Source organism: Dasypus novemcinctus, chromosome 23 (assembly GCF_030445035.2).
Source record: "Dasypus novemcinctus isolate mDasNov1 chromosome 23, mDasNov1.1.hap2, whole genome shotgun sequence".
In the NCBI taxonomy this organism is placed as follows: Eukaryota; Metazoa; Chordata; class Mammalia; order Cingulata; family Dasypodidae; genus Dasypus; species Dasypus novemcinctus.
This window is the reverse complement of record NC_080695.1, coordinates 16,078,727-16,092,506: the sequence shown is the minus strand read 5'-3', so window position 1 is coordinate 16,092,506 and position 13,780 is coordinate 16,078,727. Positions and strand designations below refer to the sequence as shown.

Below are 13,780 nucleotides of genomic sequence, written 5' to 3'. Positions count from 1 at the left end.
TGAACAGCCAAGGAAACTAAAACAGAGGGATAACCTATAGACAAAAAGAAACTTAAAATACCTGTCAACTGTATTAGTTACCTATTACTGGGTAAAAAATTACCCACAAAACTAGCAGATTAAGACAATAAAAGTTATCTCACAGTTTCTATGGGTCAGGAATCAGAGCTACTTAGCTGGTCAGTTCTGTCCTAGGGACTCTTAAGAGTTTGCAGTCAAGCTGTTGGCCAGGAATATGTCATCTCCAGGCTCAACTCGGGTTGAAGGATCTGCTTCCAAGTTGAAGCACGTGGTTGTTGATAGGTCTTGGTTCTTTATGGTTGGATAGAGCCCTTAGTTCTTTGTCCAGTGGTCCTCTCTGCAGGGCTGAGTGTCAAGACAAGGCAGCTGGGATTTCCCATAGCCAGTTTTAAGTGTTCCAACAGAGAGAGTTGAAGACACAAGCTGCAGTCTTTTCCAGCCTCATCTTGGAAGCAATGCGACACCCCATCACTTTTGCCTTATCCTACTGTCAGCACAGACCAGTCCTGGTCCAATATGGGAGGGCACAACACTCCAAAGCACATGGCAGCAGACTTGGCCCAGTGGTTAGGGTGTCTGTCTACCACATGGGAGGTCCACGGTTCAAACCCCAGGCCTCCTTGACCCGTGTGGAGCTGGCCCATGCGCAGTGCTGATGTCCACAAGGAGTGCTGTGCCACGCAGGGGTGTCCCCCGCATAGGGGAGTCCCACACGCAAGGAGTGCACCTGTAAGGAGAGTTGCCCAGCACAAAAGAAAGTGCAGCCTGCCCAGGAACATGCCGCGCACACAGAGAGCTGACACAACAAGATAACGCAACAAAGAGAGACACAGATTCCCGTGCCCCTGACAACAACAGAAGCGGACAAAGAAGACACAGCAAATAGACACAGAGAACAGACAACTGTGGTTGGGGGGGGGGGGAAGGGGAGAGAAATAAAAAAAAACAAAGCACAACTGATTACCAGGAGGCAGGATCCTTGAAGACAATCTTGGAAATTGGCTACCAAATCAGCCAATTGCCATGTCTCAATTTATTTGACTCCTGATTCAGGGAGCATCATTACACCATTCCCTCTATGTTTCTGTATTTTAGATATTCTCCTAAATAAAAGTGTGGCTTTTTTTGGTAAAATAATTTTATTACATGGCTTACATTGTTTTTGTTTCTAGTGGTATAGCAGTTTGATGTGGTTATGAAATCCAGAAATAGATATTGGATTATGTTTGTAATCTGTTCTGTATCTGCGCATGATTAAGTTGATTGGGGCTTTGATTGGGCCACATCATTAGGGCATTGAGTCCCCTCCCCTTGGTGGGTGGGGACTCACAGATAAAAGGCATGACAAAGGATAGAGTTGAGGGTTTTTGATGTTGGACTTTTGATGTTGGAGTTTGATGCTGAAGCCTTAAGCTGGAGCCCCAGGAAATAAGCACACAGAGGAAAAAGAAGCAAGACCCAGGAAGAGAGGAACCCTGAGCTCAGAAAGCAGCAAGCCCTGGGAAGAGAGGAACCCTGAACCTAGAGAGAAACAAGACCCTGGAAGAGAGGAACCCAGGAAGACTGAACCCTTGCAGACATTGGCAGCCATCTTGCTCCAACATGTGAAAATAGACTTTGGCAAGGGAAGAAGTAACTTATGTTTATGGCCTGGTATCTGTAAGCTCCTACCCCAAATAAATACCCGTTACAAAAAACAACCAATTTCTGGTATTTTGCATCAGCACCCCTTTGGCTGACTAATACAAATGGCTTGCTAGACTGAGCTCCTGAAGAGCAGAATTGAAATCACTCAGGCTCATGGGAAATGACACTATTACTTGCTGAATTAATGAGCAGACATTATTGCAGGTGATGGCTTATGTGACCCGGATAGAGGAATCTATTGGTTGGAGGAAAAGAGACGTGAAATTTCAGATACTTCAAGCCCAAGAGTCGCACCTGACATTTAGACATGTAGTGTGAGGCCAGGATACACGTTGGTTTGGGGTTAGAATACCAGGAGTCTGGTTTTACCTCTAACCAACTTAGAGATGTTAGATAAATGATCAGTCTGGTCTCACTTTCCCCCACTTCAGAAGCAGATTGGAGTCAATGATTCATTCAGAACACAGTTATTGAGCATGTACCATGGGGTAAGAATGTAACTAAGTACTAGAGGTATAAAGATAACTCTGATGCCATCTAAAAGCACATAGGCAAGTTCAAATGATTTTCCACCTTTTTACCCCTGTCACACATTGAGATTCAGGAGGCTTCTGCAAGTGTGTCTTGAGTTTGACAGTCCTGGCTATAGAATAAACAAGACAGGCTTTCCAGTTGTGCCTGAATTCCAGGGTAAAGCTGTAATTCACCCCATTTGAGAATTGCTGCTCCAGTTGGCTAAGTACCAATAGCAACCATTAATTGAATTTCTATGCTGTGTTTGGCACTTTACTTACTTTGTCTTATTTCAACCTTCCCAGAAGTTAGGTGTTCTGCCCTCTTTATAGATGGGGAAACCATGACTTGGTGAGTCACTGGCAAGTGTGTGGCCACTGAATTTCCTGCCTTCTGGGATGATCTGTATGATTCCTTCAAGTGCTGTCATTCTGAGTAAGGCTTTTGGGCAGTCTCTGGCTCTGTGACTTTGGGCTAATCATTTAATCCCTTTGAATTTTGTTCTCCTTCCTTCTCTGCCAAATGAACTGGTTGTGAAGATTGGATGGCATGAAGCCTATGAAGTGTCCAGCTCAGGTCCAGTAAAGCACTTTCTCATCTATTACTTCCCTGCTACAAATGCTGAAGCTCCATACATACCTGGAGAGAGCCTGAGAAGTCAAGACTTGACTCCTAGAGCAGGGAATGGCCAAGATGTGGATGAGGAGAAGCAGACAATGGGTAAGGGGTAGAGGACGGAGCCTGGAGAGCCAGAGGGAGAAAAGGAATCAGGAGGAGGACACTCAAAACCAAAACCCTGGAAGAGAAGTCCTGGTGGCCAGAATCCCAGGATATAGAGATGTTCAGAAAGTCAGAGATGAAGATTCAAGGTGGCCCCTTGTGCAGGAGGGATAGGAGTACAAGAGGGGGTGGGCCTGGCACTGCTGCAGAGGGGAGGCCAAATGGAGTTGCCAGGGAGTAATCCCTCCACCCTGGGGACAATAAAGCATACCTGGTCCAAACTGAGAGGGGAAAAGCACAAGCCAACCTCACAGGTGAAAGCCAAACACTTAATACCCAAAGGTTAGCTTACAAATCAGACTTGATAAATTCGGACTGATGGAAGGCAAGATTCAGTATTAATAATAGGGACTGGCATTCACACAGGTATCCATAGTTTTCAAAGTCCTTTCTCATGGCTTGTCTCTTTTGACCCTCCCTGTACATCTGCAACTTAAGTGGGCAGTGGGACCTGAGTCACAGCCCAAGCACAGACCCTCTCAGAACCCACTTTCTTCAGTCCCTCCCATCCTCTTACCGTGGTGTGAGGATCAAACCAAAGTGCTTTGTAAATATTCTGGATGATTCTGAAACTCATGGCATGTCACCGTCAGGACTGTGTACAGGGTGGTCCTGGAACCCAGGCCTGCAAAGCCTGGGCTCCCTCCTCTTCCAGAAAGAGTGTTCTCCCACCTCCTACCCAGCAACACTGTAACTCCTGCTCCCTGAATCCTCTGAGCACTTAGAGTGCTGAAAGCCACTTGTTCTTTCTTTCTGGGACAGCCAGTTGATTAAAGTCATCCTTTAACTCCTCACCACCACCACCATCACCATCCTGTATCCTCAAGGGAGCCAGGATGGAGAGATGCTGAGCATAGTGAAATTAGAAAGCCTTCCGATTGGCCCCGATGAGCAGTCTGGAAGCAGGATTTATGGTGACATCTTGTTTCTGTGTGGTCTGGACAGGAGGGAATTGGAACTTGAGGGAACTTTCAATTCTGATTGGCTGGGGGGACTGGAAGTGGGTGAGTGTTGGTCCAATCAAAGAGTTTCTGGTTGCAGAAGGCAAGGCTTCTGGTGAAAGCTGCAGGACAAGAATATGAGTGCATCTCCCGGGAACCACTAGTGACTTTTTTCTGGAACACCTTTAACTTTTGGAAGTGCTTTCCCACTACGAGCTTACTCCCTCTCAAGTGCAGCTTTGTGATTTACACAGTGTGTTAGCAGTTTCAAACCTCCCCAATGCAGAGGAAAACCCTATAAAAAGAGGACGAGTGACTTGTCAGTTACTTTTTTGGCCTAGCTGGGCCTAGATTGGGGAATATGTTCCTCCCTCTCATCACATTAGCACAATTGGGTCAGTTGACCAAGTTTTTGGAATTATCATCTTGGAAAATACAAAAATGAAACAAAATACGCAGGAGAGAAACTTTGGTGCCAAGAAAGGAGCCTGAGAGCTGGGCAGACCCTGGGGGTAGACAAGGGCGGGTACTCATCCTCAGTGGTCCTTAGACATTCCCTCCATTCTAGAAAAATTTACAGTTACTTCAGTGCTTTCAAGTTGTTTCCACTTCCGGTGACTCCTTACAGGGGAGAACCGGCAGGAATCACTTCACTCCATAGGTGGGGGAGACAGCCGCTGGGGAGGTGAGAGTCCAGGCCACCAGCTCTTTCCGGTCAGGGTCTGGGCTCCAGCCACTAGACCTCAGGTCGCAGCTGCGCCCTCCCAGCCATCCTTCTCTCCACCCACCGCTGAGCAGGGGGCCAGGTTGGCGCAGCTCCCGGCGCGTGCGCAGAGGTCTGCGTGGGTGGGCTCGGGAGTCCACGGGTGGACCAGGGAGTCGACCCCGCGCTCCCCAGAGGGACTCCTGCTGCCTGGTGGCCGCGAGAGAGCGGGGCGAGTGTGAGCTGGGAGGGTCTGTGCACCCCGGGGCACGGCTGCCTGATGGCCGCGAGAGAGCGGGGCGAGTGTGAGCTGGGAGGGTCTGTGCACCCCGGGGCACGGCTGCTCTGGGGCCCCCCCGGGGAGCGGTGGGGAAGACGGCGCGACCCTTCACCCTCTCGCTCGGCTCCTTCCTCTCCGCTTCTCTCTCTCTCGGTGTCTCTTCATTTCTCGGAATTCTCCGGTTTCCGATTTCCTCTGTCAGTTGCTCTGAGAGGGTCACCCCCAGGTTTTGGCTCCGAGCGCCCCTTTCAGGGGCTCTTTCTGATCTGGTGTCCAGAGGGCGGGGATTACGGCGAGGAGGGCATCCCCGAGAAGAGGGGGACTCGGGGGGGGGGTCGGCGGGGACTCCCAGACAGGATAGTGGTGCTGAGGGAGCTGAAACGCAAGAGCCCCCCCCGCCCCCCGCAGCTCCCCAGCCGGGACAAGGGGCGGAGTCTCGCCCACACGACTAGAGTCGCGTCCGCCGCCCGCGCCGCGTCGCCCCCGGGCTCCCCCCCCCCAGTGTCCCCCCCCCCCCCCCCGGTGCCCCTGCCGAACCAGAGTCCGCTCCGGATCCGTCCCGTGTTTCCTCCGCGTCGCGGGGGTCCCCGCCCCTCCGAGCCGCCGCCCCCGCCGAGCCCGAGCGTCGCCGCGGGACCCACCAGCACCGCCCGCACCCCGACCCCGGCGCGGCAAGTCCGGGCCCCGAACTGAGCCGCCGCGCAGACCCAGGCTTCGCCCCGGAACTCCGGGTCGGGCCCGGACCGCGTGGCCGGGCCCCCGCGAGGAATCCCCGTTTGGCCCGAGGGACTCGGGGTAACCCTGCGCCGCCGCGTTCGCCGCCCCGCGGGCTCGGGCTCCGGCTCCAGCGAGGTAGGGGGCGCGGGGCCTGGGGGCCGCGGGCCGCGGGGGGCAGGAAGCGGCTGCGCCGCCTGCGGCCCGGTGACCTAGATAACCGACGAGACTTGCCCGGGCGTCCCGAGGCGCTCGCCCAGGTCCCAGGGGCCCCCTGCCGCGTAGACGCGGCCTGCTGAGCCTCCCTCGCACCTGCTCCCTTCCTGCCCTCCCCGCCTCCCCCCGACCCGGGAAAGAGGCGCGGGGATGACCCTCGCCAGGGAGACAGGCCGCAGCCCCCTCCCCCAAGGCTGCGGCCCCCGGAGTAGCCCCCTTCCCCCTCTCGCCGTCCCCTGCCTCTGCCCCCCGGCCCGGCAGCCCACCCCACCCCATCTGGGTCTCTTCCCCCCTCTTTTCCGGGTTTCTCCTCCGCTCCCCCTCCCCACCCCGCCACGCTCCCCGGGACGAAGGGGGTGTGTCACGCTGCTTTCTATTTCTGATCCCCCTGGGGAGGGGATGTAGGGCCCGGAGTCACGAGGTGTCGAGGTCTGTGACTCGGCGCCGGAGCCTCCTCGCGCTCCCACCTCCTGCGGCCCCGCATCTCCCCGGCCGCCTTTGTCTCCTCTCCGCCTCCGTTCGGTCCTTTGCGCACTCGTCTCGGGGCGCTTTGTGTAGCTGCCTTCCCTTTGTCTCCGCCTTTCCACGTCTCTGCTCCCTTCCCCCCCCCCCTTCCCTCCCCCAGCTCCGAGAAGCTGTCGGCCTCAAGGGCTTCAATATTTCAGGTGTGTGAGATGCGGTGGGAGTGGGGAGGGCCGGAGGGTGGGGGACGGTCTCCCGGCATGCCTGGCGATGGCTCCCATCCTCGCCCCTTGAGTGACCATTTGTATTTATGAGCTCGAAAGAATGGACGCAAGAGTGTGGGGCTAGGGATGGGGAGGGAAACGCAGACCCTCTTCCTGGAACTCTGGCCAGGAGGTGCAGGGACCCCTGCTCCCCCAGTGCCCAGGAAGCACCCGTGGTCCTGAACGGTCCCATGAGCCAGGCTGGAAGCCCTGTGCTGGAGCCCGACAGAAGTGGCCAGAATGTGGAGCAGGGCCCACTGCTTGGACTTCACCTGGAACCCCTGGCCTTCCTTGTTCCTGCCCATCTCCCCGAGTTAAAGGACCTTGGAACCGGAGCTTATGTCCCCCCAAAGGGGAATGGGAGTAGAGGAGTGCTTGGGGAGAAAAGATGGGGTCGAGCTGGCAAGAGCTCCCTTCTTCCGTGTCACCCTGGGAACCACCCCCTCTTCCAAAGAATCCGAGATGTAGAAACACCCTTTGGAAATCGTCTCCCCATCCTGAAAGCCAGGGAGGGGAGCTGGAGTAGAATGTCTTGAATTAGTGGGATGCGTTCCAGGCTGCTGGCTGCCAGCAGTGGCTGAAGTCACCACTGGCTGTATTTTCCCGGGGCCCACAGACAGCCGGTGGAGTTTCCTGGAGACACTGGTCGGAGCCAAAAGTGAACCTGCTTATCTCTGGGACGTGTGGTTCCTCGAGCCTGGTGCCAGAAGTCTGGTGGCCTGGTGGCTGGTCCTGGCTTGGAGGCCTGTGTGCTGGCTTAAATTTACTGACAGTGTGGGCAGGGCTTCTGAGTCCCTTTAGCCCACCTGGCACCTCTGCCCCCTGTCAAGGACCCAGGGCTTCCTGTCCTTGCTCCTCAAGCTGGGTTTGGAGATCCACATACACCAAAAAGAAGTACCCCCACTGGCCTGGGAGCCAGGAGCATTGAACTTGTAGTCTGGCTCTGCCCAAGCTCTGTCACCTTGGACAAGGGACTTAACCTCCTTGGGCCTCAGCTTCCTCACTGTGCAAGGAATGGGTTGAACCTGAGGGTCTCTAATGGCCTGAGCAGAGGTTCGAAAATCTGAGCCTGTGCTTCCCACTCTCCCCTGAGGATGCTGGCCCAGTGCCGCATCCTGGGTGATGTCTCAGCACCCCTTGGGTCAGCCTGAGCCTAGGAATCGATTGAAAAGAGGGAGGGAGGTGGAGCTCTTGATCTGAAGCTCGTTACAGCAAGCTCTGCGTTGACTTAGGCTGTGTTTATGGCCTGAAAGCTCAAACCATCCCTTGGTGCCATTGCTGATGCCCTCCCTCAAATCTAAGTAGTGTTCTTGTAAAAGAAAAAAAAAACCCACCACCACCAAAAAGTCCGACTGAGTCCATACCGCCCCCACAGAGTGGCGGATGGGTGTCCCCGGGGTGTGGGCTAATGAGGCTTCATTGGGAGTATGTGAGGGAAGGACTGTGGCTGGCTGAGAGAGGCGAGTCTATGTGAATGGTTCATGTGGTTGATTTGGGAAGTTTGGAAATACAGAGTTTTCTCTGGCCCTGTCTCTGGGCAAGACAAATAAAAGAGCTAGAGGCCAGAAGGGGCCCCAGATCCATATGAAAATGAACCAAAAGGAAACTTTGAGGAATAGGAAAGGTGGGGAAAATCTGAGTGGGAGGTGGGGCAAGAATTACAGGAAGAGATTTTTAAGAAAGGAAGGGAGGAAAGGAGGGAGGGAGGGAGGAAGGAAGGAAGGAAGAGGGAGGTTAAGAGGGAGAGGGGGTGAGGGAGATTGGTGGGCGCTTTCCTTGCTAGAGCTCCAAAAGAACCCCCTTGTCTCTCCTTTTAAAAAAGACCCCCTAGCCCTGGAGTGGAGCCCAAGTCTCTCTCTGGGGTCGAGGGGAACAGGCTCAAGCAGAAGGAGGGAAGGGGGGCTTTTGAGTGGCATGGGGGGAACGGCCTGAACGGGTCCCACGGAGCTGCCCCTCTGTCCCTCCTTTGGCTTATCTTAGAATCTGTGGGTCGGGGAGGGGAAGGGGGTACGGGGCAGCAAAACGGAGGAGATCTGGGCTGATGATGGCCGGGGCAGTAAAGGGGGAGGGTGAGTCCCTTGCTTTTCCCTGGGGAGCCTTCTGGCAGGGGAGCGGTGCTGATGGGAGTTCCTTTCTCACCCTGACCTGGCTGGAGAGGCGGGGCCCTTGGGGGGGTGTGGCTCCAGGTTTTACTTCCCTTCCTTCCAAGGCCCTTCTCTCCTGTGTCAGAGTCGCTGGGAGCTGACTGGGCCTGGAGGACTTCTGGGGCCAGTCTCTGGGGCGCTCCGCGAGGGCTCCCGAGGCTGTGACCTTTGGGGTGCATGCTGGTGGGAGCCGATCAGCAGGGGTGGGGACGCCGGGAGCTGGCCAGGGAAGGGGGGTCTCTTGCACATGGGGAGGTAACTTGGGCGATAAATTTGGTATCGGGGCGGTTGGGAAGTCTGCATTCCAGGGTGGAGAGCAGAAGAGAAGGAGCGTTTGTGTAGGGCGGGAGAGCGTCTAGGGGCAGCCGTGAATCGGGGGTGGGGTTGGGGACTCTAATCCCGGGCTTCTCTCTTTTCTGCAGAGCAATGAAGCTGGAAACCGGCAGCGGCGTCCCCACCTCACAGGTCCCTAAGCCTGAAAAGGAAGCTGCGCCGGACGCCGAGCCGAGCTCGCAGACCCGGCCACAGGGGTCGGGGGCCAGCACCCTGCCCGCCTCGGGGCGGGAGACTGCGGCTGATCCGAGGGGGGCCCAGTCAGGGACTGAGCCCAAGGCCAAGTCCCTGGGCGCCAAGGCCAGCTCCGGCTCGGGACACGAGGCCGAGCGGTTGGACTTCGTGGTGGCCACGGAGCGGGAGTTTGAGGAGGTGCTGGCCATCTCGGGGGGCATCTACGGTGGCCTCGACTACCTTCCCAGCCGCTACCGCAGCTGGCTGCGGGATCCCTACCGCACGGTGGTGCTGGCCAAGCGCGACGGAAGAGTGGTGAGAGCCGGGGGCGGGGCGCAGGGGTGGAGCCCCGCTGGGGCGAGTGGGTCTTCCGTAGGAGAGCGGCGATCCTCCCCCCCAGCCCTCGTCCCATCGCGGAGGGAAGACCCCAGCCCTCGTCCGATCGCGGAGGGAAGAGCCTGCTTTGGGATCCCAGAGGAGGGCGTGCGGATCCAGGCACTGGGCCAGTGAAGGTGGGGTGGGGGGCGCCGGAGAACCCGGAGGAGCGAAGGAACAGGGTTCAGGTGGGAGTTTCGGGGTTCCAGGACCCGTGTGAGTAGTGTCCCCAAAGCAGGGAACAGACCATGTGTTTAGGGATAGGCTGGGGATGGAAGCAGCTGGGGTGGGGCCGGGACCCTTAAGGAGACGCATCTCTAGCACCAAGAGGCCCGGTTGCGGTGGGGGCGAGCAGGACGAGCTGGGCGGTGGAACCAGGCGCGGGAGGATGCCCGCGCGGGAGCAGGGGGCGGGGCCGAGGCGAGGCGGCGTGGCGAGGCGCCCGGGACTCGGCGCGCGCTGAGCTGGAGCGTCTTCAGAGGTGGACGAGACCCCGGCGAGTGACCGATCTGCCGGCTGTGCAATCCGAGCTGACGACGGAGCAATCGGCCTGCGGGAAGGGGCGAGCCCCGGGCGTCGAGAACGCTGGCAGGGGCGGAGGCGGGGAGGGGGTCCCCTAACGGCCTCGGTCCGCAGATCGCGCTGGAGTCGGTGCACGTGGTCGACGCCGGGGAGACGGCGCTGGTGGAGGGGCTGCGCGTGGCGCCCTGGGAGCGCGGCAAGGGCGTGGCGGGGCTGCTGCAGCGCTTCTGCTCGCAGCTGGTCAAGCGACAGCACCCGGGGGTCAGGGTGGCACGCCTCACCCGGGACGATCGTCTGGGCCCCCGGGAGCTGAAGAAATACCGCCTGATCACCAAGCAGGTGAGAAGGGCTTGGGAGCTCCGACGGCCGGGCCTCTGCCCCGGGCACGCCGCGGGCTTGCTCCCCGGGCGCTACGGAGTGGAGCGGCCCCTAAGCCCGGCGAGAGGCTCCCGCTCCGTACTCGGGCCCTTCTGCCCGGGAGAACCCAGAGAGCTTCCGACCCCAGCCCTCAAGCCCTCAGTCCTTGTCACTCCGGAGGGCTGGAGAGCCCAGGTGTTCCGGATCTCTCCGACCCTGGCCGCCCCCCGTGAAGAGGCCGGAGCCTTTGCGCCCCCCCTCCCATCCTACCCCCCGAACTGCCTGCCCTCCCTCGCTACCGCTCCCCTCGGAGACCCAGGGACCCACACTCCCAGTGCCCTGGCTACTCCCCACTGCTCCTGCCTCTCGTTGGGGGTCCGGGCATTCGGACATCTTGCCCCGGGTCCGCCCACGCTCCCCTCGGGGACCCAGACTGTCATATCCTCCTCCGCCCCGGCCCCACGCGGGTCGGTGCTCCCGGGGGCCCAGGTGGGGCCCGTGGGCGTGAAGATGCCGAGAGGCGCCGGGCACGCCAGCCCTCCCGCCGCCCGCCCCGCGCTCACTCGTGCCCCCCGCAGGCCATCCTTTCGGTCCGATTCAACGCGTCGGCGCTGCTGGCGGGGCTGGGCGCGCGGCTGGCGGCGCTGCGGGCCTCGGGCACCTTCTCGCCGCTGCGCACCGAGGCCGTGTCCGAGGGGGGCGGCGACGTGGAGCGCCTCCTGCTGTCGCCCGCTGTGCAGCGCGACGTGCTTCCGGGCGGGACCATCATCCAGGACTGGCAGCCCTACCGGCCGAGCGAGAGCAACCTGCGCCTGCTGGCGGCCAAGGGCCTGGAGTGGCGCGTGGACAGCCGCGCGCGCCCGCGCGTGCTCACGCTGTGCACGCCCCCCTTCCCCATCCCGCACGGCGGCGACGGCACGTGGCGCTGCCTCAGCATCGACGCCTTCGGCTGCGACGGCCCGCAGGTGCAGAGCCAGCTGCTGTGGCACCTGCAGCGCCAGGCCCCGCGCCTCGGCGGCCTCAACGTCATGTGCCAGCTCTTCCTGGAGCCCCAGCTGTGGCCCCAGCTGGCCACCTTCTGCCAGGCGGGCCTGGGGCTCGAGTTGGAGAAGGGTTATACCGAACAGTACCTGCTGGAGGCCGACCTCTGAGGCCTCCACTCCCAGCCGAGAGAGAAGAAGCACTTTAGACCCGCCCGCTTCCGCGGATCCCCAGCCAGCCCCGCCACTGCCCTGCTCCAAGCTCGGCTCCTCCCTGGCGCTCACCCGGCGGCTCCGGCTCCTCCCGTGCCCCTGTGTCCTCCACCTGGCCTTTAGCCCTTCGCCTTGGGCTTGCCATCTGGCCTCTAGTGCCCCCCAGCCACCGTGGCCCACGCCTTGACTGCCAGCTTTGGCGGTGCTCCTTGCACTGCTCTTCTGCACCCTCTCCCTTCCCGACCAAAAAGCGGATCCTTTCCTGGCTTAGAAGCCTCGCCCTAACCGTGTCGCCCTGCCCTTCCTGGCTTCTCCTGCCTCTCCCTTCTGCCTCTTTGTGGGTGGGAGTGGGCCACGGCGGGTGCAACGCCCAGGGTGGGCCTGGGGCTCTGCTGCTCAGGAAATGTCACTTTTCTTCCCGCCGCCCTTTCTGAAGCCCCCGCAGCTCGCCCAGCGCTCCTCTCCCCACCGCCACCACGGCCTCCTGCACCTCTGGACCTGCGCCCTCGCCCCCTTCTCTGACTCCGCTTTCCCTCTGGACCTCCCCAACCCTTAGCTCCTTAGTGCCCATTTTTCCCTCTCCCAAGTTTCCCTTTCCTATGACCTTTTCACCCCCCATCCTGTGTGCAATGTGGAGAGAGACCTTGTAAATGAAATCTGTGGGTAACACCCCCCCCCCAATTTGGCTGCTTTATGCTCTGGCGCTGCAACCTCCTGAGCCTGCTCCTCTGCCTGGGCTTTCCTCCAGCGTTGCATGGTGTTGCTCTTTCACAGCTCCTCTCCCTCCTCCTCCAATCCAGAGGGGGTTCAGACTAGCAAGCAGGGTGCAGTGGAGGGCAGGTACCTGAGGGCTGTCTCCTGGTTCCCCCAGCCCCAGATATTTCTGGATACTTCTCCCTTCTGAGCCCTTTCTGCTTTTTGCACTTTGAGAGTCTTCCCCTTCAAACGCGAGTAGTAAGTGCTGCATTTTGCACAACGCAGTCTCTTGGATCCACCACAAAGGGAGGAAACTGAGGCTCAGAGAGCCCAAAGGGATCTTGAAGTCCCTCAAAGTAGCCTGGGGGCCTTGAAGGAACTGGAACCCAGGTGTCCCGAGCCCAGAGCACGCCCCAGAGCCTCGCTCTGAGTGACGATAGTAGCTGGGACTTCTTGTTGGGCAATGGACAGTTGCTGGGAATCCCTGGACAGCTAGCACCGGGTGGGAGAGGACTGGGATGCAGGAAGCCGGCAGAGGAGGGCGCCAGGAGGTGGAGGAAGGTGGGCGAAGGGGCGGACCCCGGCTTCACCACTCTCCCCAGTTCCGTGTGCTCTCCCTTCACTGCCTCCTGCACCTGGTCATGCTACCACCCTCCCTATCGCTTGGACCAAGGCCCTTTTGCAATAAAACGGACCCGCTGTGCGCACCCTGTGTCTGTCTCACTTCTCAGTGGGGAGGCTTCGGCAGCCTGTATTCAGCCTGTATTCGAGAGGATCTCTAAGCCCCGTGGCAAAGAGGCTAATGACTTCCCCTGGGGGGAGGGGGAAAGGGGAGAGGGCGAGGGAGGGCTGCTGGGGCGCCCCCACCCCTACTCCAGCCAAGCGGCAGAAAGAAGCGGCTACCCAGAACCGAGGCTTTTCCCCAAATTCTGTGAGCTCCTCCACTCTCCCAAGTTCCCCTTGGCCTCCAAGTCCAGCCTCCCTCCGTCCCGGGATCCAGGCGTTCAGCTCGCAGCTTCTCGACTCGCCCGGGGGCCAGCCTCTCTCTTTTGCACCCTTCCTGGGTGGACGCGCCGCGGTGGCGGGGGGCGGTCCCGGGAGGAGGGAAGGGATGCGAGAGCCTGGGCACCGCCCCCCGGGGAGCTGAGCTCGGAAGCGGCCGAGATTGCGCTCCCGGAAAGCACCACGCGGGGGCGCCGGAACGCGCGCGGACGCGGGCGAGGCAGCGCAAGGTGGTTTCCGTGCGTGTGAGTGTGTGCAGGGGCGTCTTTGTGTGCCTGCGTTCTGTACGTGTCTGTACCGGGCAGGGGGTGACCGGGTGGGATGGATTCGGGACAACGTGTCTGGTGTACCCCCGAAGCAGGCACCCCAAAGGGCTTTTTGATGAGGACGATGCTCGGTATACTCTGTACGTGTGGCTGGCAGGCGGGCAACTTGTGCGAATCG

General features: G+C 59.3%; 1 protein-coding gene across 2 annotated transcripts; it reads left to right on the top strand.

Annotated features, from left to right (window-relative positions):
- The first annotated feature begins 5,499 nt into the window (after nt 1-5,499).
- On the top strand, nt 5,500-13,041 carry NAT16 (N-acetyltransferase 16 (putative)). 2 transcript variants are annotated; one of them, XM_058285897.2, is made up of 4 exons: nt 5,500-5,737; nt 9,107-9,506; nt 10,203-10,427; nt 11,024-13,041. In XM_058285897.2, exons 2-4 carry the CDS (start codon nt 9,111-9,113, stop codon nt 11,594-11,596), a joined length of 1,194 nt encoding a protein of 397 aa, XP_058141880.1. In that variant the 5' UTR covers nt 5,500-5,737; nt 9,107-9,110; the 3' UTR covers nt 11,597-13,041. The 2 variants fall into 2 exon arrangements, with proteins under 2 accessions (XP_058141880.1, XP_058141881.1); XM_058285898.1 differs by having other exon boundaries at nt 5,726-6,480.
- The last annotated feature ends 739 nt before the right edge of the window (nt 13,042-13,780 follow it).

Excerpts from the sequence above, each read along its gene's own strand:
- NAT16 (XM_058285897.2), top strand. The coding sequence starts at position 9,111 with ATGAAGCTGGAAACCGGCAGCGGCGTCCCCACCTCACAGGTCCCTAAG. Across the intron at positions 9,507-10,202 it reads CCAAGCGCGACGGAAGAGTG|ATCGCGCTGGAGTCGGTGCA; the intron begins GTGAGAGCCGGG and ends CTCGGTCCGCAG. Across the intron at positions 10,428-11,023 it reads ACCGCCTGATCACCAAGCAG|GCCATCCTTTCGGTCCGATT; the intron begins GTGAGAAGGGCT and ends TGCCCCCCGCAG.